Source organism: Ornithodoros turicata, unplaced genomic scaffold, assembly GCF_037126465.1.
Source record: "Ornithodoros turicata isolate Travis unplaced genomic scaffold, ASM3712646v1 ctg00001050.1, whole genome shotgun sequence".
Lineage (NCBI taxonomy): Eukaryota > Metazoa > Arthropoda > Arachnida > Ixodida > Argasidae > Ornithodoros > Ornithodoros turicata.
The window spans coordinates 46,340-73,560 of NW_026999449.1; the positions used below are offsets into that span (position 1 = coordinate 46,340).

Below are 27,221 nucleotides of genomic sequence, written 5' to 3' on the forward strand. Positions count from 1 at the left end.
ATTGGCTGCACGCCAGCACGAACTCCCGCGTCCTTGCCTGCTCAGACAGCAGCGGGCAGGCGACAGCATGCTTCCCAGTTCCCAGCACTGACCTCTATAGTATATGGCTGGATCGCGCATAGGGTGCGCCAGAGCGTGGTCACTGGCCGCCATATTGGTGGGCCCAACGCATCCTGTCGTCTGCATTTAATTCAAGCGAGTCTTCCCGCGTTTTTTTTTTATTTCCTTTAAATCAGAGGGCATGCCACCTTGTTGCAGTGTTGGGTGCACTTCATGCACAGAGAAAGGGGGCTTACTTTTCATAGCTAAGCTCTTGATTTTGAGGAAAAATCGTGGTTATTCGTATAGCATGCATCTGATAACTCGGACTTGCTTGCACTGCTACTTCGCTGGTGCCATTAAGTACTAATAAATTATGTTTGGCTGCTCTTATAAATCCCAAAACCATGTATTTTCTATAAACAATGCGCTTGTGCTCCTGTGCGCTGTGTTCCCTCACAGTCGCTCAGCTGTGCCGAAGAAACGGGTGCAGAACCTGTGTCGCGAAAATAGGGGCCCCATCAAAATCTTCGGTGCTTTGCAGCAGACACTTTGAGGAGACCTGTTTCGATCGTACAGGGCAAATGATGCTGTGCCTACAAGGTTTGACTTTCCGCAGCACCTCCTAAAAGAATAGTAACACATTAGAATTTGCTGGGAATGTGCGGTAGTGCACAATCAGTCCAAACCACGAAGAAGCTGGTATGGAAGAATAAGGAGCTGCTGGTGAAAGACAGTGTGTTCGAAGTGCAGGGGTGAACAACGGACGCAGGTGCAGAACCTATATTAAAGGACAGTGGTCCTCAACCGGGCTTTCGTGAACCTCGGGAGCTCGTGCTCCAGTAAGTAAAGCTTGAACGTGTACCAAGACTTGCCTTTGGCAGGCCTTGGTATCCGATACAGTCCCCAACATCTCATCCATGGCACCAACACCACACGACGCCGCGGCTGACGCTCGTCGTAGAGAGTAGGGCTATAAGAGCTATCGCCATCACCGGTTGGCTCAACCGACAACCCAATGTCAAAATAAATGATGAAACAATACAATACTAAATACATCGAAATCAATAATTCGCTACTTGCACGACACCTAGTTCGCCTGATCCACTTCTACACAGCTACGTCTGTGTACAGCAGGTGCCCCGAAGTAGAGCCCTGCACGAGCCGACTTTTCCGGGACCGACCCGGCCCGGGCGCATCGAAAAATGGCCCGGCCCGACCCGGGCCCGGACCTCCATATATTTATGCGGCCCGACCCGGTCGGCCCGGTGACCCAGTGACTAGAGCCCGGCCCGGCCCGGAATCTAAGCAAATAGAGCCCGGCCAGGCCCGGTGACCCGGCGAGTAGATCCCGGCATAGTATTTCCAGCCGCGACGTACGCGTTTCTGGCGATTATCAAACAAAGTTATCAGTAAATTTATAAGGGGAGAGGACAAACATACAAGTGATGGCGGTTTAACACCATAACCGTACCAGACCCAATTAAATCCAGAACGCATAGGCGCCGACTGCGGGGGGGCGCGGGGGCCCTTGCCCCCCCGGAACGTGAACTAGGGGGGGCGCCGCCTCCCCCGGGAAGTCCCGCTAAGAGACTGACACTAACCTTTGGGGCTCGGAGCCCCCGGGTCAAAAGAGCGAAGAGGCACCAACCCCAAAAATGCATCTTGCAATTTGTAAAATATGTATCCGCCCACCATACTCATTATCACAGCAGAAGGTGAGGCGAAGAAACACAGAGGATGACGCAACACATTGCCTGAATTTCGCCCAAAGCAATCAGATCAATGAAACGAAAGCAGTCGAAAAGGTACCTGCAGCTGCCAGTGAGGTGCAACGGTAGAATCTTCGGAACGCATATCCGTTGGGAGCTGGTTCAACTCCCGCTGGTCCATTTCATTGACCATATTCATAATATTGCGCGCATTTCGGGTCAAACACCGAGGATTCAATGCATTTTGTTCCTTTTGCACTCGGTTTTCAAAGGCGTAATGCCTTCAGTTGTGCACATGTTCACTGTTTACGTTCTCTCTGTTTTTCTTTTTTCTGTTCTTCCTTCCTCTTATTTCTATACCAGTTCTGCATACATCATACGATCCCGCCAGAGTGTGTGATTAGTTTTGTGTTCTTCGTTTTTCTTTTCTTTCCTTCTTTTTGTTTTCTTTTGCTTTCTTTTTACTTTTACTTTTTTGTCTTCCCCCTTTCACTGTTTTTTTGAATAACACGCTGACATCCATTTGGTTTACCTTTCTTTTTTTTCTTAATAAACATATCCCCCACCCCCCACCCCCGCCAGAGTACTTATTTCGCGGTGCGCCCTTGCCCCCCCTGGGAAAATGAAAACTCTCCGCCTCTGCCAGAACGTATGCGGGCATGTGCGTTATCGTTACACTGTCAAGATTTTGCGGAGGTAGAGGATGCTGTCGACAAACTCCTTCTCCCAGTCCATACCCCTCTCACCAAGCTTTGCCAAGTGATTGTGAAATACGTGAGGAGTGACGAGCAATGTAATGTGGCTTTCAGAATGTTTTAGAGGGTCGAATCATATGCCTAATGCAGTATTCCTTGCTTGTCTTGCAAAATATGCACAGGAACGACGCAAGCGCATGATGATATGAACTAATGCATCTCCATTGTGTGGAATTAGCTGCGTGGCCCGGCCGGGCCTGACTCTCGGAAACATATTTGTCGGCCCGGGCCCGGCCCGGCCCGCGGTGGTGGCGTATTTTGTCGGCTCGGGCTCCGCCCGGCTCGGAGCACACAGTCAATAACAAGCCCGGGCCGGCCCGCGGGCCGGGTCGGGGGCCCGGGCCCGTGCATGGCTACCTCGAAGCCTTGCCGGCGCATCACAGGCTCCCCCGGGCACGTCGAGAACTACTGCTGTAGTGTAGATAGTACAGCCCAGGGACATTCCCACGATATTCATGGGGGGAGGGGGGTTCTTGTAGGAGGGGGGGTGACGCCCATATCTGCTGCTTTTGGAATTTGGGGGCATTAGAGGGTGCGGGGGCTGCTGGGAAAATCCCTGGTGCAGACCATAGCACAGTAGCGTAGCTATAAAAATATTTCTGAAGGGGTTCTACGGGAACTTTACATGTGGGTGAGATGATTTCACCCTCGTTTTCACTCTCCCAGATGTACTACATAAAGTACGATTTGGGGCTGGGGGCGTTGAACACCCCAAGCCCCCTTCTCTGGCAGCGCCACCGCCATAGCATACCGAGGGGGTACGACGCGGGACGACCAGTCGTCCACCAAGAAGCGTCGTGCTATTCCATAACAGCTGACACATTGAAATTGACAGCAGAGCTCATCAGATAATTCCATTAATGGCAATGCCGTAATGGTAGTGTGTATTGCAGGTTTGTCTGCCTGCCTATGTATGCTTATTCTGTCAGTAACCTAGCGATCACGAAGTCATCGCACTGTGGGCAGCCAGGCATCACTAAAAAAAAAAAAAAAAAAAAAAACAGAGCGAGAAAAAAAAAAAAAACAATGCTGAGAGACCACGGGATGTCTGTGGTGGATGGGCCTGTTGCACAACGTTTGGATTTGGGGGCGCTCCGGAGGTTTCTCCGTACACGGGCATGTATCGCCTACACTGCGGCTCTGAAAAATCGTGGCGCAATGATTTCCACAAAAGAGATGACGTTCCCGGTACAGCGGTAAGGCAAGGGAACACGCCGGACACGACCACCCACATCATTTCTATAACCCTCATGACGAGGGAGTTGGAGATGCGGTCGCGGGCGAAACTTTAGTGCAACCTGCCCATATCGTGCCCATAAAAGGGGGCGTAGCCGTGAGTGATGATGTTTCATTTTTTCTTCTTTCAAATAATTTTGAAAATAAGGCGGAATAGCACAGAAGGTTTGTACAAATACACAATTAAACATGAGTGTTCCTAATTTGTAACGCTCACTGCGATTTGAAGCAGCGACCGCCAGGGGGATTCTTGTCGTCTTTTTCAGCATTGTGTAGGAGCTTTTATGACGTGAATTTCCACCTTCGTAAGTATTTTTCGTACCACGCATTGTGGTATTCCACTAATATGATAGCATATTAATTGAAACGAAGCTATTACTCTCTACGGAGCCTCACAAGAACAGCAGAAGCTTACTAGTTGCGCGAGAAAGCGTATTAGGATTTTAACGCTAGGCTTAGCGATGATGGCGTTGGCGCGTCGCCGGGTGAACAATTGTTGCTTCGGCCACGAGAACGTGTCGACGTCGTTCTACAGATGGTGCCATAGCTTTTTTTGATTTTATGTCTCTTTTGTATATTCAGCTTGGAACAGTGTCCGTAACCATTTGTTTTTCACTATTCTAGCACGTCGTCGCTGACGTATACTCGAAGGCCTGTTTTACCGCACTACGGTACTGTGCACACGTGGTTCGGCACGTTCATTTGAAGGCATCTTTGGAGATTCTATGGTAGTTTGTGTCATTTGAGCGCCATTCACTCCAACAGTTTGATTCTGATTTCTGGGAGAACAAGGAACGTCAAGCAGCCGCGTGCGTGTGTTTGTGTGTACCGGGTACCCATTTTCACTACTAAGGTTACAAATTATCTTTGAATAATAGCGTTACTGTGTCCAACTTCAGTGAAGCAGATCTGCATTTAGTAGAGAGTGACCTGCAATAGAGAATTACCAAAACGACCTTCATTTTCCGTTTGTACGTACTTCTGGCCTCTGGCGAGAGCCTGTGTGTTCCCGCCATCTTATTTTGCTGGTAAACAACAAATGATAAACGACTCGGCTTGTACAAACCCCATTTGCCTCAACTTGACGAGACATGAAATGCCACACAAAGTGCTCTTGCACAAATTATTTTTCATATAATAGAGATCTTTACATATATCTATTCATACTTCATGGAAGCACTGCTTGCTGGCATATATTTTGTATGATAGTTAACGTACATATTGACACTCGCAATTATATGTACGTTTGTTTTGCACACAAATTGAAATAGGTTCAAGTCCCCTCTTGGAACACTCGGTTTTCCTTGTCTTTCGATGGAAGCTGAGAAATTCTCCATTTTGTAAGTCATGTAACTATAGGGTTTATTCACTGACGTGACCTTGCTGTCATGCTGTAAGTCCCTCTAAGTTATGTTCCCGCCTTCGTTCGCTGCCATATGCTTTTTGGATGACTATTGAAGTCGGAAACATGGAAATCGCTTGGATATGCTACAAATGACACAGCACAATAACATTGAAACACCAATTATACAGTGAGTACGATATGGGCAATGACCCGGATGGGACCTACAATATGATGGTCGAATGCAGCACATCTGCCTGCTAACGACAGTGGCGGTCTCCTGCGGATGATGTCATGTGAATAAACCCTATACGTAAGGAGTCCAAGAATGACACTCCAGCACTTCAGAGCTATCAGCTTCGTATTGTGCATTAGTGAAAGCCCAATTACTTTTTTATTGTGTTGATTGGCTTGTATTTGCTGCCACTTAAACGTGTTGAGAGGTAGACTCGTACATGACATGTGATGGCCAGACTTCCTAGGAACTTGCTGGACGATCCCCTTTTCTTTATATTGTTTTATTTCTTTTAGGCTTGCATTTTGCTCTCATATACAGGGTGTTTGCTCTAACGTGTCCAGAAATTGTTTAAATAGAGCGATAAAAGAAAAGCAAGTGGTACTTTTCTGCTACTTGAGTAAGAAACAGGTACTGCTTCACTAGTAGCACCTTAGTCAAGTAGCTGAAAAGTAGTGCTCGTTTCTCTTTTATCGCTCGCTTTGAACAAAATTTTTGGATATGTTAGAGCAAACACCCTGTATATATGCTTCCGGTGAAGTGTGAAATCCTGGCATTGTATAGAATGCCTGGCTATTTTGGACAAAACATGAAATTTTTGTTTTGGAAATTATGCAACACTTTCCCTAGGCATTCTATGCAGTCTCTGGGCAGTATGTAATTATCCAAACCTGATTAGGTGAAGTACACAAAACACTTCTGTGGCACAGTTTGCTGCTGACACCTCCTACAGCGGGCGTGTGGGGAGTCCCACCCTTCGGGCCATAGAGACACTTGACTTGGTCTAACTTCACTCAACTAACCTAGCCTACCATTGGCTTTCGATACAGTCCCTAGACGTTCTATACAACGCCAGCTTTCGCACAATGCTAGTAGCATACACAGGGGGTTTTGGTTTAATCCTCTCCAGAATTTTATTAATGAAGCTGTGAAGGCTACCTAAACATGCGGTTTTCACAGGTGGGTTATGCGGACATCCTGTGGTACGGAGCATGTAAATCCTGAGCGACTAATTACCTATAGTTCATTAATTAATTGGATGTTTTTGGGGAGATGCAAGACAGCAGAATTGGGACCAGTCATTATTTAAATTCATCCTGTTTTTTCCTGAAATGGGCATGTTCTTTGAGATATAAACACCAAATGTTGCTATGGAAATGAGCTGAAACTGAAACAACACACTTCTCAAGTACAAAACGAGTGAAAGGGCGTTCGTGTCAGAGCCCTACGTGTTTTGTAGGGATCTAACTGATTGGAATAAACGCTGATCTGCTGGCCAGGTAGACCGCTTTCCGGCCCAGATAAGCCGAAGCAATGTAGTTCCCGCACTCTAGAGGAGCGTATTTCTGGTTTCAGCTCATTTGCATACCAAACTTTGGTGACTTATATCTCAAGTATATTTCAGTATATGTAAAAAAACAAGGGTGGATTTAAACAATGACGGGCTCCAATTCTGCTGTCTCAGTTTTGCAAAAAAACATTTAATTAAAAAGTTAATGAATGAATTTTAGGTAGTTAGTCGTCCAGTCCTGTAAAAATGGCATGAGTGCTGCTCCCACAGCTTTTTAAAACCAATTTTTAAATGATAAAAATTATCCTGTACATACTTCCTGTATACAGGTAGTCCCAGAAAATGTCATGAAATTATAATTGAAAAAAAAAAACTATTCCACCTAGAATCACGCGATCAACAGCATTTGTTCTTACTAGGTTTTTGCCACCTCCTGATGTTAATATCATTTAAGTTTGTGTCAGCTTTTACTAACTGAACTCAGAAATTTGCCAAGTGAAGGTCGCTTTTTTTACCCCAACAGTGTGACGCGCATGCCAGATTTACTCGGGTTCACGATAATTGACACGAATATTGAGGAGCTATTCCTTCAGAAAAAATAGCCAAACATCATGCGTTTCAGAGCACTCACCACAGCGTCAACCACTTTTTGTGCGCCCTCACTCCGATGAAAGGAGGTTGTGAAGTCTAGCCCATGCAGGGACAGTAGAAAACAATAAGGCAAGGTGTGGCTTATTTCATCCAGCTCCCACTGAGATCATGCATTCCCTTTCCCCATTTCAATAACTCTTTCTTTTTTCTACTATCCCTGTGTGGGCTAGGTTAAGCAACCTCCTTTCGTCAGAATGGGAGTGCTCGAGAGGGGTCGAGCGCACCGTAACACATGGTCTTCGGCTATTCTTTCCAATGAAATAGTTCCTCAATATCCGTATTAATTATTATGAACTCGAGTAAACTCTGCACATGCTTCACATTGGTACGATAAAAAAGCAACCTTTACTTTGCAAATTTCAGAGTTTAGTTCTTAAAAACTGCCACAATAAAACTTGCGTTAGATGACATTCACATCAGGAGGAGGCAAAAACCTATTAAGAACAAACGCCGTTGATCGTGTAATTCTAGGTGGTATAGTTTTTTTTTTTATTATTATAATTTAATGTCACATTTTCTGGGACAGCCTGTGTACAGGGTGTTTCACCTCTGTCCAACGGTGTTTATCTTCCGGAAACTTTGGCCATTACATAGGAGTGATTTGATCAATTTTCAGTCGTGAGATATGGAATTTTCTGAATTCGACTCTGAAATTTGCCAGGGCAGTGTCACATTTCTTTCCCCAGAAACAGAAAGCGCATGTCAGATTTACCCCGTTCCATCAAAAAATAAATTCCCTACTAAAGTGGTAATAGCCGAAGGAAGAAAAAAATACGAAAGCCGTTGTTTCAAGATGCACAAATTGTCGGCCTCGCTGAGCTTTCAGTCTAATTGAGCCTCTGTATGCAATACGGGGATAAGTCGAAAAAATCCCAAACCGAGAAAACTGCAAGTGAATATTTGGTAAAGTAATTTTCAGATGAGTTTCCTCGAATAACGTAAATGCAAAATGTGTAACATATATGCATGTGTCTACTCTACATGCATGTCCCGTTAGCATCGTTTCTGGATGTGTGACTTAGCAGAAATTGAACAAAACCCAGGAGCATGACATATCCCCTTTTTCTATGTAACACCGCGCGCACAGGGTTTCCGTGCAGGAAAAAACAGTTTTCACGAGTCCGACTTTCATGGTCACTCCAGGACGGGCGAGCTACCTTTGTGCAGTGGAGCAGCCTAGATTTTGATTATCGTGCTGCTAAACGAGCACAATCTTGAAAATAATGTTCTGTATGGCCAGCAAAATATGACATATTAGCATAGTGCACACGTTTTTCAGATTACAAGTCTCAGTAGCACTGCTGACACGGTCATGTGAGGTAGGAAGAACATGTTTTTCGAGCGGAAGTCAGAATTCGTTTCCGCATCGTAGCAAAATTTAAGCTACACCATTGGTATGCATGTGTAGAAAAGGGGCCTGATCTGACTGTCCCATTGACAGGCATGTAGTTCCCGTTTCTTATCCTCCTGTAGTGAGTCAATAAATTGCAATACGGTCCTAAATTTTCTTGACAGGTACATACTGGTATGTAGATCTTATTGCAACAAAAATACTAAAAAGGGGATAATTAGACTTATCCCCTTATTGCATACAGAGGTTCAATTAATGTAAGAAGCGGTGGAAGAAAATGGTGATCCCTGCCCCTTCAGTTTCCTTTTCCATGCTCCTGCTGATAACTGCAGTTATGTGAGAAAAACAGTGAGGAGGAAACAGGAAGAGGAGGGTCTTTCTTTTTTTTTTTCCTGCCTTATTGCATTAACCTGACGGTGAATTGAGAACGGCTAACAGATTGTGCCACACGAAACAATGGTTTTCGCATTATTTTTTTAAGCTGTTACCACTTTAGTAGGGGAGGTCGGCCCAGGATGCATACTAAACCCCCTGTCCCCCGCTCCTCCTTGCTGTCCTCTCTCCATCTGTCCACGTCTGTACGCTGCTCATAGCCACAGTTGCTTCGCGGCGCTAACACGGAATTTTAAAAAAAAACTTTAGTAAGGAATCCATTTTGTGATATAATCGGGTAAATCCGACATGCGTCTTCTGTTTCTGGCAACAAAAAAAGTGACGTTTGCTTGGGAAAATTTGGAGTTTAATTCAGAAAATTCATTTTCTTGGGACTGAAAATTGATCAAAGTGCTCCTGAGTCATGACAAAAGTTTGTGGAAGATAAACACCATTAACCCCGTACTTTTCAGGCAAATAGATTCTATAGATTCAAGACTCTTTCGAGTAGATTTTTTGTCAGGTTAGATGTATTTCTATCCGTGAGATTTTTTAAATAAAAAAGCTACGAGGGCAGCGTAATGCTGTTTTTGCAACTGTTATACGGCCAGATGACTACAACACAATTAAGGAATTTTGGGAAAAGCAAGATAGCAGAATGGGAGACAGTCCTCGTTGAAAGCCATTCCATTTAAAAAAAAAAAATCCCTAAACGTGCTTTGAAATATCCATCGCCAAATTTTGATATGCAAATGAGCCGAAACTGCGCCTGTTGTGGAGGAGAGTGCTCATTCCACGTCAGAGGGATTTGGAGCGATAGATGCCTGGAGTAGGTTCTGATGTGCTGGCCAGATCCACCACACTGCAGCCCAGACAAACCTCCGCCGGTGAAGGTCACGTGCTCCTGCGGCTTGCTGTTTTGGTTTCGCCTCATTTGCATAGCATGTTTCGGCGATGGGTATTTCACGGCACGCGCTCATTTCATGATTTTTTAAAGAGAGAATGGTTTTCAACGAGTATTGTCTTCTATTCTGCTGTCTGGCTTTTGCCCGAATTTGCCTAATTAGGGTTAACGAATTTTGGGGAATTAGTCATCTAAGAGTTATACTCTCTCCAGAAGCATGTTTCACCTGGCCATAGAGCCCACCTGCAAAAATGGCATCTGCATAGTTTCATAGCTTTTTAGAAAGAATCTGACTGGTATGGCTTACTGATTTTCATTACCAACTGGCAACCTCTATCAACGTCGATTTCATTTCATACCAGCATCGACAGTGAGTCACACAAGAATAACTATGGTACTAGTGGAGTTGTTTCGTACAGGTGTTGTGACTTGCTAAAATTTGTCTCCATATTTTAAACAGCGGGGTCTGTTCACACTGAAATGGTTCAAGCATCTCAGCTGGAACCTAGATCTCCATATATTACTACACCAGGCCTGAAACCTTGTGCCGAACTTAGTTTACTTACTTACCGTAGTGGTGGCGATGTGGTTGGATGGCAGAAAGTCGTGGTGTGATAATAAAAGTAATAATAAGTAATAAAAGTAAGTATAATAATAAGTGAAAGTAATAAAAGGGCATCTCTTTTGTACATTTTGAAGAACTCGATTCCAGCAGTTAGTGCTTGAATATCTGATTTCTAATACGCGCATATAATAGAAAGAGAGTGATGACAACAGTTAACATCGTCTGCTATGATCATGTGCTGGCGTAGGACGTGCTGGCTAGCATTTTAAATTACTTGAGATTAGTATTCTACCTCAAAGTGCAACAGATGTAATGCTTACTTGAAGACACAATGGAATACACACGAGTGATGCATAGAATGCTTGAAACCATATTGGGAGAAGCTGCAACTGCCACAGTGTAGTGAGTTACACTGTAACAACTTCTCATAGCGGATCACTGTCGACCTGACAGCTTTTTGTGTCATGTTGACAGCGCCAATGTGGCAGGAAAGCGAACTATGTGTCACTTTTCTTGGGAGGTTTCAGGCCCGGTATAATACACAGAGGCCTAAGTGGAGCCAACCTCGCTGCAAGTTTTCCCTTCAGAAACCCCAAAGTAGCCTTACGTGGTGTGCTCACAGTGCTCGCTCTTTCCCGAGCATCGTTCTTTACAAAGTCTTTCATAGCCTTTAAAATGGCATAGCTCATGTTAGGCCATTCTGCGACAGTTATGCCGAACAAAGCACACTTCCTCCAACTCGTCTCGGACTGTGTGTAATGTAGTGCTCTTCTGAGGACACTCTCGGTAACTGAAGGTCATGGTCAGCGTGTGTGTGCCATTTAAAATGCCCCGTCATTGGTGTGACCATTTGAGGACTGACAAAATTGTGTGACACCGCTGGTAATTGCTTAGTGGTTACTGAACTCTTCACTTTGCTCTCTTTTCCAGCCAGTGCCTTCTTTTTTTTTTTCTTAAATTTTTTTATCGTAATTTTTTCTTTCGTTTTTTTCTTCCCCATTTTTCGTGGTGGCACCGACAGCGAGCCATGGAGAACGCTACAGACAACAGCCAGACGAACCTCATTATCAACTACCTGCCCCAGACGCTGACAGATGAAGAGTTCCGCAACCTGTTTGTCAGCATAGGCCCTGTGAAGTCGAGCAAGATCGTGCGACACAAGGCAACTGGATACAGCTACGGCTTTGGCTTTGTCGACTACCAGACCATCGCAGATGCAGCACGGGCCGTGGAGACTCTCAACGGCCTCCAGCTTCAGAATAAGAAGATCAAGGTGGCGTACGCCCGGCCAGGAGGCGAGACGATCAAGCATGCCAATCTCTACATACGGGGCATTCCCAAGCATTATCCTGCAGAGCAGGCAGAAAAACTCTTTGCGGATTTCGGCAAACTAATCCAGTTCCGTGTCCTTCGCGACGAGACGGGTACCAACAAGGGGGTGGCGTTTGCGCTGTACGACTTGCGTGAAAATGCAGAGGCCGCCATGGCTACGCTGACTGGTCAGACCCTCCCAGGTGCAACGGAGCCCCTCCTGGTGAAGTTTGCGGAAGACAACGCCAAGAAGCTGCGTCCCCCACTGCGTGCTCCTGTGGCAGGGGGAGGACCGATGAGGGGGGCTCAGGGGCGGTACCGTTATAATCCACTAACGGGTTCATACAGCTACCCGATGGCAGGAGGAGCTCCGGAGGGAGGTCACGTGCTGTTCGTCTACAACATTGGGGCGGACACGGACGAGAAATCGCTCTGGCAGCTCTTCGCCCAATACGGGTCTGTGACCAAGGTGAACATCATTCGTGACACGGCCACAGGGCTAAGTAAGGGCTTCGGTTTTGTTACCATGGCCAACTACCAGGACTGCGTGTGGGCCATTGAGGCACTCAATGGATTTCGTTATGCTGGGCGTCCTTTGCAGGTGTCGTTCAAGCAGCCCAAGTAGGACGGGGGTTTCTCATGGCGCGAGGCTAGGGCATGCCCTGCCCGCAGCGCGCGCTAGCAGGGGCTCAGATCAGGGCTTTTTCCCGGGGGACATTGTGGGGGATGTTGTGTTGTTTTGTTGTATCAAATGTGTACATCGAGAAGTGCCCCATCATGCATTACAATGCTCTGCATAATAAAAACATGCCACATGATTTTTGTTGGTTGTTCCTCTTGAAGAAGGTAGCGAGGAAAAAAAAAACTTTCTCTGCTACCATATAAGATAAACGTGTTCAGAAATCTTTACCCCATTTTGTGGAGTTCTGTGGCATGGCTGCTGTAGTCGCGGGCGAGGGTCATGAAATTTCGTGCCACAGTGGGAAATTCACGAACTGAAACACGCGAGCATGTGCATAGCGAGCAGCATTTTATAGTTCTTGAAGGGAGCCTGAGCTCCATTTAGCGAAGCTTACGACGCGGGTGACGCGTGTCAAGACTGCGCTGGCGGGCTACGCCCAATCTGTCGGTCATTGGAGTTGCAGACGGCAGCGCCGCGAACGGCGATGGGCGATGTCTGTCTGACGACGTATTCTCCGCATCGTGGAGGTATGTGTGCATGGATGTAGGTGCGGCGACCTCTGAGTCTATGTGAACCCATAGATTGGGAGGACTATGCGCATCGCTGGTCTCTTCGTCTGTTCAGCGTTCACGTTTTCGTACGCCGCTTTACTATGTCAAAGTCTACACATCAGGCCAGGTGAGTTGAAGGGCAGCACCCTGTAACTGAATCGTGTTTACAAAAACTAAGAGGGCTTCAAAATCACGCAGGAAAAAAAGTTTTTTGCAACAGAAATATGAGGAACATTATTGTCCCGTGTGCATAAAAAGCGATCCGAAGTTGTATCCGGGCTGTTTAAAGTTTAGACACTTCCAAAAAAGGAGAGAAGAAACCCAAAGGAAGCTGGCCTTCACGAAATGTGCAGATGCATTTGTGCCTGTCTCGAAAAGTGTATTCCTCGAGGTTTCCTTTTTCTCCGCACACTTGAGCCTTGACCTCAAAACGACGACGCTGTTTTGTAGCAGTTACTGCTTGGCATCGTGTCCTCCAGTTTGTCAAGTTTTTGAAGAAGCAAATGTCATGCTTCGATATAGTGTTGCCTAAAATAGTGACTGGCTATCCTGGGCGACGCACGTGCTTAACACCGAAGAAGAAAAAGAAAACAATATCGGCTGTATAACTGCTGTCACTAAAGTGACAGCATCAAGTTTATTGAGAAGTTGTCACGCGGATGGGTTGGAACAGTTTCGCTTAGCATTTTTGTCAAAGGAGTAAGGACTACAAGTAAATTATGTTTCTACTTTTATGGAGTGCACTATGGTTCACCTGCAATTCCTTTTCTTGCCGACGAGTGTACGTCCTCTAGAAAATCGATCCTTTAATTGCCACTCCACTGGCATGAATCTTGAAATTCATCGAAATGTATCTGTTTGCTTCATAACTGGTGTGTTGATACTCGTCTCCTGATTCCTCTAACTTTCGTACTTGTAACACGTAACTTATTCAACTTGTTAGTGTTGTCATCACTACTACTACACCACCTGATTGTAAATTAATATACTATTAATAGTAGATAATTATACTGACATAAAATTGACTAGGTTCTCCCGTTGATGGCTGCATTAGCAGGGAGCGGCAAGCATAGTGCCCTCACGACTGTTTGTTAATTTATAAAAGTATTATTTCTTTGACATTAATCTTTGACATTGCCCTGTTGGCTCGAGCTAACATTATAAATTGATTCAAGTGTGGAGTAGCCATGTTCAGACAGAGCTTTGTTTTCTTCCTATGCACCTAATTCATTTCACACGGTTGAAGGAAATTATAATTAAAAAAAGGTTAGATGTTATGCATGTTGCTGCATCAGCGATGCAACAACTACACTTGCTTTTGCAGCCCTGTGAGGTGACAACAATGACAAAATATTGCCTTTCCGTTGATCAGTTTTGGGAACTGAGTTAATTAATGTACAGTGAATTTGAGAGCCTGTTCTCCAAAAAGCTTGGTCTGCGTCATCGACAAGAACTTTTGGTCAGTTTCCCATTGTGCAGCATTTTGGTTGACTCTGCTGTTGCATTTTGACTGACTCTGCCATTGCAAAAAATAAGTAGAACCCAACATTTCCTTGTTTTGGGCTGAATGTTGCTCTGCAAATCGTGCGTCACTCCAGTGTGAGCATCGTATGATGCAGAGCCAGAAAAAGGATGAGAGAACTGCAGCACATCGTTTTTTGCTCTTTTTTCTGTTTTTCTTTTCTTTGCCATTGTTATCTCCTTTCACAGCACTTGCATTATAATGCATTGTCAGACAAAGCAACGAAAACACAGTACTCTTAGAATAAATGGAGTTACTACTACTCATGTTCTGTTGAAAAATTTGGCTTTGTGAATTCTTGAATGCATTTCTAGGAGATTAAATGAAAGCTGAAACTGTAGGAGTACCTCCCCACAAGGTAGCAGTGATAAGCAAGAGCCTCATAACTTGAAGCTGTAAGAGTAGGGAGTGTCTGACATGCAGCACTGAGATAATATTTTGTAGTACATGAGAATATGTATTTCTCAATTTTTGGAGCACGTGCCTTTTATGATGCGAGTACCTTCTGTGGAAAGCTTCGTTAGGTCGCTTATCATAAGTAGCAGGAGATATACGGGAGATGTACAGTGTTAATATACAAAGATCTTAAAGGCCATCTCTGACATTAAAGAAACAAGTTCCATATCATGCAAAGATGTCAAGTTACCAGAGCTGCATTTGCACCAAGATATGCCTGATATACCCATGTCTCTGCATATTACAGGAACTTGATAACACTATGCAAACACAAGTATGGGTTCTAGCAGGGCCATCCCACGATTTATGCACTCTTTCTTTTTGTCAATGAATATGGGAGGTCTAATATTGAACCGCTTTTCAGATGAAGCTATTATTTGCCAATATAGATGGCTTACCCGATTGCTTCCTATATTTTTGCTCCAAAAGGAATATATATCTTAGATAGCTTTGAAGGTAGGCTTCTTGCACCCAGTATCCGGTTGAAGTTGAAGCCGAGCTTGGGCACACACTGTGGGGTAAAAGGCAAACACCAAGCAGCTCACTCTGCATTTTTCTGTACCTGAGCAAGGCATTTAATTGTACAAATAGTAATATTCATTTATCAAAATTGAACTCCTATGGAGTCTGCTGTGGTATCCCCCAGCAGCTTATCAAATCTTATCTTTCCAAGAGAGCACAATTTGTTTTCTTAAAATAAGGAACGTCGTCCACCTTACCCCTGACAGCATGCGTTCCACAAGGGAGCATATTTTAACTGCTTCTTTTTAATCGCTTTGTACACAACATTGTTCATTTGCATGGAGAAGCTGTATTCATTATACAGGGTGTTTTTTAATTGTTACAGAATTTTTATTAAAAAAGCTACCAGAGCAAAATAGATGCCGCTTTAGCAGGTGAGTTATACGGCCAGCCGAACTACTTGTAGGACAGCGTATGCAACTACTGAACGACGAATTAGCTAAAATTCGTTAGTTAACTTATTAATTAGATGTTTTCTGGGAAATGCACGATAGCGGAATTGGAGCCAGTCATTATTCAAATCCATCGTCCTTATTAAACACCCTGAGAAGCAAAATGTAGCTCGAGATATAAATTGCCAAATTTTGCTATGCAAATGAGCCGAGACCAGAACTACGCACTTGAGCGCAGAAAGAGCGACATGTAATCCATGTGAGATGGCCACGTGCTTTGGAGCGATGGAGCTGATTGGAGTAGGCGCTTACCTCTTGGCCAGATAGACTGCTATCTGTCTCAGATAAGTTTATCAGTCAGTTTTATTGACTTGTCCATAAACAGCGTGATGGCCTTCTAATATTTATTTATTTCTTAGCGCCCAGCAACAGCAATAATCCTTGGTACAGTGGTAATATGGTACAATGGTCAAAAGGGCTTTGAGCGCTGAAACTTTGGACACCATCGGACTCCAATCGTTATTGTGAGGGGGCTCTGTATTTTATACCCCACATCCCCACCAGCAATGGGGTAGAGTATCGCCTCTGGTGATGAACCTCCCCACTCTCCTTCTGAAAATAAAGTTGTTGTTGTTGGTACGTACAAAACAGTGGAAAATTAATTCGTTCAATATTGTACAATCAAAACTGTGAATGGCACAAATTTGATTATTATAAGGACGCTGCACACTGGCCAGGGGACTCAATGGGCAAAATCTTGGAACATTAAAAACACGACACTGACTGAAAAACCTCAGTGGTGCGTGAAAACTAATGGATTCAATCAAGCACTGGCTATAGGCTTATATAAGGCGAAGGTCGCATTGTTTCTGCTCGAAAAGTTCTGGTTTCGGCTCATTTGCATAGCGCAATTTGACAATTTATCTCAAAGTATGTTTGCTTCACAGGGCATTTAATATGGACTGTGGATTTGGATAATGACTGACTCCAGTTCTGATATCTCGCATTTCCTAGGAAACGTCTAATTAATACGTTAATTAATGAATTTTAGCTAATTGGTCGTCCAGTAGCTGCATACTCCACCCTACAGGATGTTTGCCTGGCCGTATAACCCACCTGCTAAAACGGCATCTATTTTGCTCTTCTAGTTTTTTAAATAAAATTTCTATAACGAATTGAAAAACACCCTATATATGCTGACGACGACGATCCTTCTACGTGGGCATCTAGAATGTGGCATAATTTCTAGAGGTAATGCCATACTCGAAAAAATTTGGTTATGTTATGTACTCTATGGAGCCCTCGCGTATAAATGCGAACAAAACAAAAGCTGTAATTTTTAGACCTAAAAGCAAATATGTCTAAATAAAACATCTACTTACTTATTCTTAGGCCTTCTCGTTACTTATATTTAAAAATCGGCTATGTAAATAACATTAAGTCTCAGTGTAGTTTCCTGTTCCGACATGTCATGGAAGGATCCCATCCAACACTAGTGACAAAATTATGCGAAGTATCTAGTATATTCAACAGGTATAGGTTTATTTTACCAGTACATATAAAAATTATGCTGTACGGTAGCATATTTATCCCCTCCTTTGGCACGGCACAGTAGTGCGGAGTACAACGTCCCAAAGAAATCGACAAAAAATACAAGTACAGTGAACCCTCGTTAGTATTACCCCCGATAATCTGTCATGCTCGCTTTACGACCAGTTTTCTGGGGAACCGTTTCGCCACCACGTAAGTCCACCTCGTTAGTACGACAATTCGCTTATCCGACAATGACCGAGATTTGTGCCATGAGTAGGGCCAAACATGCGTATTATCCTCTCGTTATTTTGACCGCGGCACTTGACCCTCAGACTAGCCCCAGGAGCGGCTACCTGTACCTCCGGCAGAGGGCGACACGTGTTAAAGTAGGCCTACAAGGTTTTGGATGATTTCTGATGTTGTTAACCTCAAGATTTCGCATAGCGCTTCTCGAATTGCCAAAGTGCTGAAGTGCAAAGTGCTGATGGGGTGCCTGATGGTGAGCTGAGTGGGCCTCCGCATGTCACTGCGAAAGAGACGAGAAGCACTAAAGGTTGTACTGTTATTCTTTGAGCAATAGAAGGACATCAGGACATTTATAACGAGCTCACAATTGATGGTGCTATTGTCCTTTTAGAAAACTGATAATTACCGATAATTGTTCCGAGTAGACATTGGTAACAGACTTTTTCAGGAAATAAATCATCATAACTACGTGGGCTTTTGTTCTGTGTAGTGGTCTGTCCAGAGGGTGCGTTTCTAGTTAGCAGACTTGTGCGTAACGCGTTACTAGTACTTGCTTTACTTGTAAATAATTACTTGTTTTAGTAATTTTTTGAATGATCAGTTACTTTACTGTCAAAGTAATTTTTTGAGTAAGGATTTACTTTTCTGGATAATCGATTACTCAGTAATTGATTACTTTTCCGGCAGAGGTTAACTTATCCTTCAGATGTTCTGCCCCAAGTCAAGCCCCTCATGATGTCAGCTTTTGTTGGGCCATTCTAACTATGGAAGACGAAAATCCAAAAGGGCTGCCAGGTACACATACACAGGGAGAAAAAAGGGGGGAACTGGTGTACCGAAGAGGGGAGCAAAGAAAGGGAGGGGGGGGGGGGGTGATGTTTCGAGCGAAAGTTTCTTCTTCAGACTAGAGGTATGGAAAGTGGGTTCCTATTCTGCCCCTCTAGTCTGAAGAAGAGCTTTCGCTCGAAACGTTTCCCCTCCTCCCCCCCTTTTCTTTGCTCCCCTCTTTGGTACACCGGTTCCCCCCTTTTTTTCACCCATTACCAGGCACCACCTTCCAGGCACCATCACCATACTATACCAGGCAGAGGTCATTGGGATAACGTTCTGGAACTTCAGGTTCTCTCTAACTAATCTCTTCCGACACCAATGTGGTGGTACCTGAAGCTTTGGAGGTTTAGTGAGTCATAGGGGTGTTCCAGGCAATGCTCTTCCGTGCTCGGGTCAACGTCTTCCTGGGCGATAAATACAGCAGACATACAGATGTACTTGTACGCTTTTGTTTTTCGTGTTATTTCAGCTGTTCCGCTGTTGAACTTTTTTTGTGTTTGGTGCTGAGGCACACGAAGACTGGTATAATTTGCGTGAATGCAGAGTAACGACGTATTAACGAGTCCTGAAACATATTTAGTATGCCTAATAATAAAAGATGAAAGTCAACTGAAAAGGTTAGCCAGCTGTAGGAGTCGAACCCACATCTTCTGGATTGCCGGTCCAGGGCTCTACCAATTGAGCTAAGCTAACACGCCTTCTCAGTGACTTCCAGGGTGCGTCATCTGAAGGGACAAACCAGCCACTCTCTCTCACTCATCCTCCTTTCCTCCTATTGAGGCTTTGTATGTATTTGTCCCTTCTATGTTGTTCCAGCCTCAGAACATCAGTTCTCTTATGCCTAATAAGGGCCATATTACTCCCTTATACTAGAAATGCAATGTTCTTAAATCTACCGCATTATACAGATATTGCGTACTTCGTTTTTACATTTGAGGCAAGAAAATAGGCACCTCTTCACCTTGCCCATTTCTTGTTGTTCCTTTCTTCATTGCAAGAACGTCTTGCGATCTGCACTCTTAGGACAGCAACTCCGTTGTTTTGACCACAATGCAGGATAAACCTTGGATTTCACTGTCCCTTATCAGCTTTCCAATCTATTAAATGATATTGCATGTAGCAATATTAACAATATAAAGTTATCTAGGCAGAAAGAATTATTTTTGTTTTATGAGTAGCATGCCTCATTATTCGTATATCTGGCACAGCCTTCGTGATTAACGTAAATAGTGTAGGCATGCGCAAAATTCGAATTTTTCAAATAACGAAGCGAATAGCAGTATATTTGATTGGAATTTGTAATCAAGTATGGAATTCTATATTCGGATTTCGAATCGAATCTATGTTTCTTCCAAACTGAATATATTCGAATAGTTCCAACGCTGCACACTGAGGGCCAAAAACCGCACAAGAGGGCAGAAGACAACGTGAGCGCTACATCATAATGCTGTACACATGTTTATATCTGTGGACATGCTGCATGTATATCTGGTCCAGTTATACGACTTCACTTAATCTTCGCTTCGGTTACTTGTCTGTTTGCTTCGTATTCACTTTGGTTTTAAAATAGTTATTTACACATGTCTAAAATAGTGCATGTTGCAGTTTTTTTGTTGTTGTTTTTTTCGTTCCTTTTCTGTCTTTTTTGGTCATTCTCTCATTCAATTGTGTCGCTATTTCAGTTCCAGTTGTGTGTCTGTTTTTCATGTATGGGGGCTGAAGCTAGTCCAGCCTTTCATGGCTTTTTGACTTTTGCTTCCACCACATTTGCGGTGGGAAATAGATTATATTACATTTTATGCTGATGATACTGGAGTCATATTCAACCACTGGCTGGCCGAGTTAATGCACTAAAGCATCCTTTTGGGCTTGTCGGCAATGCACCACTGCTGATACACCCCTCTCTTAATTGCCCTCCAAATTACCGGAAAGTATAAGTGGTGCGAAATGGCTGGCAGTGCCACCAGCATTTGTTAATGATGCACTTTAGACATGGTAAGTGTTATTTTCATGATTGCATATACTAATTGCACATCCCTTACATATTGTATATTTTTTAGTACTAACAACTCTTTTTAGTACTGTCATTGCACTAGAGATGTACTTCCATTCATAATTTGGTGTGCTCTAGGAAGTTAAGGCAACTGGACTGTTTTGATTCAACTTCCTTTAACTAAAGCGATAAATGAAGATATGCAGGGTGCTTTTTTATCCCCAGCAGATTTTAAAAAAAGCTACGAGAGCAGTATGGATGCCATTTTTGCAGTTGAGCTATGCAGTTAGGCAGACATCCTACAGAAGAGAGAGTATATAACTACAACAAGGTGGAGGCTTGGGGTAGTTTGTATCTTGACAAGGTTGACATAATGCAGCACTACCGACCAGGGACAAACACACTGTGTTTGTCCCTGGTCTATAGTGCTGCATTATGTCAACCTTGTATAACTACAAGATAGCTAATTACCTAAAATTAATTAATGATCTCTTTAATTAGGGTTTTTTGGGTAGAAGTGATATTGCAGAATGGGAGACAATCATTGTCGAAATCCGCTCTTGTTTTTAAAAATCCTGAAAGGAGCACATGCATTGAAATATCCATAGCCGAATTTTGCTATATAAGATATGAGGGGCACATTGGCAGGGTATGGCTCTTTTGAGCTAAATATATTTCGCAAACCTTGTGCATTAAAATTGGGCACAGTTGTTTGTGGAGTAAAGCCACGAATTATTGTCAATTATTGTTATTATTAAAACTGGGTGACATTTTCTTAAACTTGTAATTCAGGCTACCTACACTTTCAGGCGTTACTGGCTTTGAACGAAGGGCCAATTTGGTAAGCATTGGTGCATGCATTGGTTCGATGGCAAGCATTGCACCAAACCACACTTACCTTATGCGCATGTGACAAAATTGTGCATTTTGTATGTGGATCCAATTAAACTGTTATATTCGACAGCAATAGTTGTTCGTTCAATACATGCTGGGAGTGGTCAGCCTACGGGGACCCAGATTTAAGCTCTAAATTGGATTTGTGTCAAATGTAGCAGGTCCATGCATGTTGCACGTACGCCTGTATGCATTCTTTAAAAGAGCTAAAAAGCACTTAAAGGACTGTTTCAGTACAAATGGGGACAACTATGAAGAGAGCTCAGCACGTATGCTGTTGGCCACGTAGTTTCTGCAACCCTTTTCCATACTGGAGTTGTGAAGGCTGAAGATAGTTTGGGGAAAAATCTGACCCACATGATAACTGATTGAAGGCTGAATATCTAGTGGAATCGTGTTTTACCCATAAAATGATGAAAGATGCAAGTCACTGAAGGAAGTCACTGAAGGAAGTCAAGGAAGGCACTTGAGGCTTTGTATGTATTTCTCCTTTCCATGTGTTCCAGCCTCAGAACATCAATTGTCGCATACCCATAAAAAGTTGGACCTTACTAACCAAGATCAGAGCCTTACAATTTTGGTGTACCAGAGCCTGTGCCTCCTTCTGGTCAGTTTGGAGGGATGACTTGTTTTGTCAAAATTAACACCTGTCGTGCAAAAACAATTTTTGAGACTCCAGAATTCCCATTCTTGATCTCTTTTATAGTCTGTTAGTTTTGAAAGAAGATTTTGAATTCAGGTCGTCAAATTGCATAGAACCCATGCAAAATATCTCTCTATTTCGATATGAGATGCACCAAACAGTAGGAGTGACGACTAAAGCTTTAACGTTTTTCTATTTTGGCTCAAATTTCAACAAATATGCCACCCCTACCCTCACTTGAGGTCTTAAAGTATGTCAGGATGCATGCCTTCTTACTTTGTGGATGGAGCTTACACTTCCCCGGAAGGGCACCCAGAATATAACCACTTGGTTCAAATACAAATACACTGCTTGGGATGTACACGTAGGACTACTTTGGCTACAAAAGCTATAGGAAATGCAGTAATTTGAACGTGATACTCGCAGTCAATCCTCCATCTTTTCCACTTGTATCGCTTTTTCTTTACCGAATTTCTTGAGCCACAGTAGTGAACATTTGCTGCCTGACTGTATCTGCACTAACAACTCAAGATAGACTGCACAGTGTAACCTCCAAAAAAGCATCCTTAAAGTGTGTGAAACAAAAGTCAGGTTGGTGTCAATAAATGTGGAGCTCCCACGAAGTCTTTGGCCTTTGGTGAAGGCTTCCAGACAATTCGCTTAAACAAAGCCAAGTATCCCTGGAAGCTAGTGGCAGTGGCTTTTTGAGCCAAACAATCTTCTCCAGATGGCAGTTTGTTTACAGGGCTTTCCTCTTTTTTTTTTAGGGGTGGGAGAGGGGGGGAGTTACTCATTTTGGCTCAGTGTTTACCATACTGCGCGAGCTCAGCCGTTGACCAGACCAGCGGCCTTGATGGGGGTGTCCCCCCTCCCTTCCGTCAGTGGTGAATGGAGATGCTTTTTAGATTGGGAATGGTACTTTCTTCTCCTTTTATTTGATGCGTCGTTCGAACCTTCGTTGAAAAAGTCTATCTTTGCTATCCATCTTGTGAAGCTCACCTAACACATTGAACAAGCTAGGCCACCGTGACCTTACAAAAACCATTCGGCCCCTAATTGCTGCATCGATAAAATGTTGGCTTTAACAGCAGCGGCATGGCCATGAGGATGAAAGCATCCGCTCGTTGGGGTTTACTCTAAGGTTGTCTGAGAGGTGATGGGTTTGAATCCTACCACGGACTGTGCTGTCAGAGATTTTCCCTGGTTTTCCGGCAGACTTTCCAGGTGGATGGCGGCCTAGGGCGCATACTAATCCCCCTGTCACCCGTGCTACTTGTCATCTCTCCATCTCCACGGAATAAAAAAAAAGATAAATATTGACTCCCACTGAGAAAAACTCAATAGATTTCTTTGAAACCCAAAGCAAACGTTGCTTTTTCTTTATTCAGAGAATTTTACTGAGGATCCCCCCTCCCGCCACTATGAGCGCCTGTGATCAAATTGACGGGGGCAATGTCATGGTGGGAGGTATGTGGTGTCGCTACACGACACATCTACTCATACTTGTCATCATTTGTATCATACCATCATTGTGTATATAATCATAAGTCACGAGGAAATATATGCTTTTCACTGCCTGACAGTGCACTACACTACAGTCACTTTTAACCATATTTAATTACATGAAGGGTCAACAGCGAGGCATGCAAAGCTCTGTAGTTCCATTAATGTTTTCCATTCCTGATATGTGTTGTTGCAACAGTACACTGATGGGCCATACTGCTGTGAGTGTTTCAATTAATGTCACCATGTCAGAATTCTATGTAAAATGTGCGGACAGCGTTATAAAAAGCAGTCACAAAATTGTCACGAAATAAATTCACAATAAGTCTCATGGATCAGTTAGGTGACGTTGTCAGCAAAGTCAACTGCGTGACGTTCTGTTGTGACAGGTGAAAAGGTGACACACAGTAGTGATAGGGTGAGGAGAATGTGTTCATTTATTTATTTGACTATTTATTAAGGAGTGCCCACCAACAAGCCAATGTCTGGTAAGTGCTGCTCCCTACACAATGAAAATATGTTGCACAACAGAAGGTCACAAAATATTACAGGTTAGGTCAGCAGTGTAGCAAGGAAAAAATATTTCGGGAGGGGTTCTATCGGGACTTTACATCAGAGAGGAGGATTTCCCCCTCATATCACTCTCCCAAACGCACTACCAAAGGTTCCACTTTGGAGGGTGTTTGAACATCCAGAACACCCCCTAAAACAAACATGTCAACCCCCCCACACACACACACACACAACTCTGGAGTGGTACGTGATACTGTGCTGTTGAAAGGAGGTCTGGGCATTCCGTCTGCCCGTTCACAATTTTAAACAAGAAAACTATGTGAAACTGAATAATTTGTCCATGCAAAGTAGATAGATCAAGCTTTTGCAACACTTAGTAAAAATATCATCTGTCATAAAACTTGTCAAATTTATTACGTGTCTACTATGTGAACACTGTCGTAAGCAACACTTCATTGGTTTTTATAGCCAATGCTCGCCACTGTACCCATCCCGACTACTGCATGAAGGGCATCTTGAACGTTTTGTAAGCGTGAAACAAATTTGAGTGATATTGGATTTGTAATTTTCTAACAGATGTACGATCAGTTTTTTTTTTTTGCATTAGTATACTCCATGTACCTTTTCTCTTTTTCGTTCATTTTACGTTCACTCTCCCATTTGCCACCGTCTGGCATATAACAGGCAGCGTTCTTTCTATTTTCTATTTCTTTTTTTTTGTTTGTGCTGAAAGAACTCATGTCATTGTCACCATCATCATCATCCATACGTTGTGAAACATGTTTGCAGCACCTTCTAGACTTCTATGTTGGACTGCAGTCTGTCAGTGGTGAACCAAGGGCAGCGATTAACATTTAAGATGTTGAAATTTATAAATCACAGTTATATAATAATAATAATTGGTTGCCGTTGTGAAAGCAAGACAGTGGTAGGAATCAAACCCACCCCTCTTGTTTACCACCCAAGTATGCTAATGTGCTACACTGGCACGGCCTGACGACAGCTTGCCATAGGGGCCTCGTTACAGTGAACAGGACATGTACCCACTCTCTTCACATTCTCTCTTACAAGTTTTGTCATGCATGCGAACACACACACACATACATACAACACAGGCCGAGTAAAAAAAACCTCGTCCTGTGTTATATGTTCACTCACTTGATGATTGCTAGCAGCCTTGTCTACAGTACGTGCATATACTAGCCTCAGAGGGTTTGTCAACATGATAGGCTGTAACTAGTTGCTTGTTCTCAACAATTTTTATCTGGTTAATATTACAACAAAACTGGGATAATTTGTTGAGCTTCTGAATACAGTATTCACTACTGTCATGCCACTTAAACTACAATCAGCCCTCAATTTATGAACGGTTAGGGTTCCTAAAAAATGAATAATGAATCGAGGGACCCATAAATGGAGGTTTGTAATGAGAAAGGGGAATTGTCTTGTCCCAGACGGGCACCGTTCATAAAGCAAAGGAATTTGTAAATCGAGGGCTGACTGTAATTGTTTTTTTTTACAGATTTCTTTATGCCAGATGGGGCATCGTGTGTTTTCTTTTCTTGAACTTCAAGGGGGTCTACGAACCTGAGAGTTGCAAAACTATTTTGTAACATGAAAACGAAAGAGGCATTGGACAGTCTCAGTTGAATTGTATTGGCAGGCTGCCAACCATAAGAGTCCTAAAATGTGATACACATGGGTACCCTGTATCAGAAAACAAGTAAAAATTAGCAGTTACCTTTAAGGATCCTTTTTAGAGGTTGAGGCCAAGTTCAGGGACCATATGGGAATTTGCTTATTGAGGCGGCACTTACATCATGCACAGCTTGAGGGTTTGTTTCTGTCATCGGCAGGAGGTTCTGAGTTGGGTAAGCTGTTTAGACTGGCAGGTTGTGGTTACAGCAGTTGCTGCTCCAAGTGTCCTGTTGTTGGCTGCTGTAGTTTAATATAAGCATGGGAACTCCAGGTTCAATAAAAATGAGGTTGATTATGTTGCACCTGCTAGCGTTTACATTGTTCCAAAAGTTAACTTTTCTCGTTTATTTGTTGTGTCGAATCTATAAGGCGTTGCTCAATAAAATTTTGCGGACAGCGTTTGAATGCACCCTACAGTTGGACACAGCTTTAATTTCATAAGTCGTCGTGAATTTCGTAATGAGATGCCGCTAATGCTGGACTAACCCACCGGTGTGAGGCCTCAGTGCACATCTTAAACTGGGATCTGCACTCAGTTTCAGAAATTTTTGCTACCACAGTTATGGGCCAAGCAGAACTACAATAAGTTCCACACTTTCATGACTTTGGTACCAGCTACGTAACTAGTGAATGGTCAAAGAAAAAATTCTCTCCCAACCAAAATTCAAATAAATTTGTGAGGAAGATGTAGCTGGCGTAACTGTGTCACTATTGTCTTTGCAACGTCCACTTTTGTTCGAGTGAGTCAGGACCTACTAGGCCCTCTGTTGGTCATTGCCTCACACTTCTTTATAATATATCTGGCAGGAACATTTGACTCCAAACAGCTGTCCTGCATTGCCTTTTACTCGTGAGTGACATATTTCTAGTAGTGCTATCCAAAGGCGAGCTTTCCCCCCCACCCCAACTGCATGCTCAGTAAACAAAAAAAGAAGAAAAAGCTCGCATGCAGTTCCGAACACAAAATTATCTTGATTCTCGTTTTATTGTCCATCCTAGCTCCCGGAACCTGCTGTCCGGCATCCCCTTGTGGGATTCACTTCCAGTAACCCCACCGGGGATCCCTAGCCGACCCGTCGAACTCCCCAGCCGCAGCCCAGAGAGCAAGAACACGTCAATTAGCAATAAAGAAAGCATTTATTTATTCCTTAAATGAGTACGAAGACCAAAGAGGCCACCAGTAACAGTCAGTACTTCCCGATTACTCCCCACGTCTCGGAGCAAACAACTCCGGTAAAAGACCAGGAGCCCAAGAGCCTCATGCCCTCTTCAATATGAACATATATAGTCCCTCGTGAGAGAGACAACTCGTCCCCTCCGAGACAACGGCACGGTCATATCAGTGGCGACCCCCACACCCTCTGGTGCAGCTCCTCTTGCCCCACCATCAGAACAGCACTGATTTCCAGTGTTATCCGTATTTGGCTGTGCCAGCCAACAGCAGGCATGAACCCACATTGAGGAACAAGGATGAAAAT

The 27,221-nt window shown here is 43.6% G+C and overlaps 2 protein-coding genes across 8 annotated transcripts in view; both read left to right on the forward strand.

The window, feature by feature from the left end:
* The first annotated feature begins 3,942 nt into the window (after positions 1-3,942).
* Positions 3,943-12,582, forward strand: LOC135376175 (ELAV-like protein 1). Of its 3 annotated transcripts, none has more exons than XM_064608770.1 (2): positions 3,943-4,047; positions 11,384-12,582. In XM_064608770.1, the coding sequence occupies exon 2, from the start codon at positions 11,481-11,483 to the stop codon at positions 12,387-12,389; it is 909 nt and encodes a 302-aa protein (XP_064464840.1). In that variant the 5' UTR covers positions 3,943-4,047; positions 11,384-11,480; the 3' UTR covers positions 12,390-12,582. The 3 variants fall into 3 exon arrangements, with proteins under 3 accessions (XP_064464840.1, XP_064464842.1, XP_064464841.1); XM_064608772.1 differs by having other exon boundaries at positions 3,962-4,047; positions 11,475-12,582; XM_064608771.1 differs by having other exon boundaries at positions 3,975-4,047; positions 11,388-12,582.
* Positions 12,583-12,912: 330 nt separating this feature from the next.
* The window catches only part of LOC135376181 (A disintegrin and metalloproteinase with thrombospondin motifs 9-like), a 93,139-nt gene continuing 78,830 nt past the window's right edge, over positions 12,913-27,221 (forward strand). The window contains exon 1 of one of the 5 annotated variants that reach the window (XM_064608778.1): positions 12,913-12,973. In XM_064608778.1, the coding sequence (XP_064464848.1) occupies positions 12,931-12,973 (43 nt within the window). In that variant the 5' untranslated portion in view covers positions 12,913-12,930. Of the gene's footprint in view, positions 13,125-27,221 lie in introns of all 5 variants that reach the window. The other 4 variants (XR_010417566.1, XM_064608780.1, XM_064608779.1 and 1 more) reach the window with 4 other exon arrangements.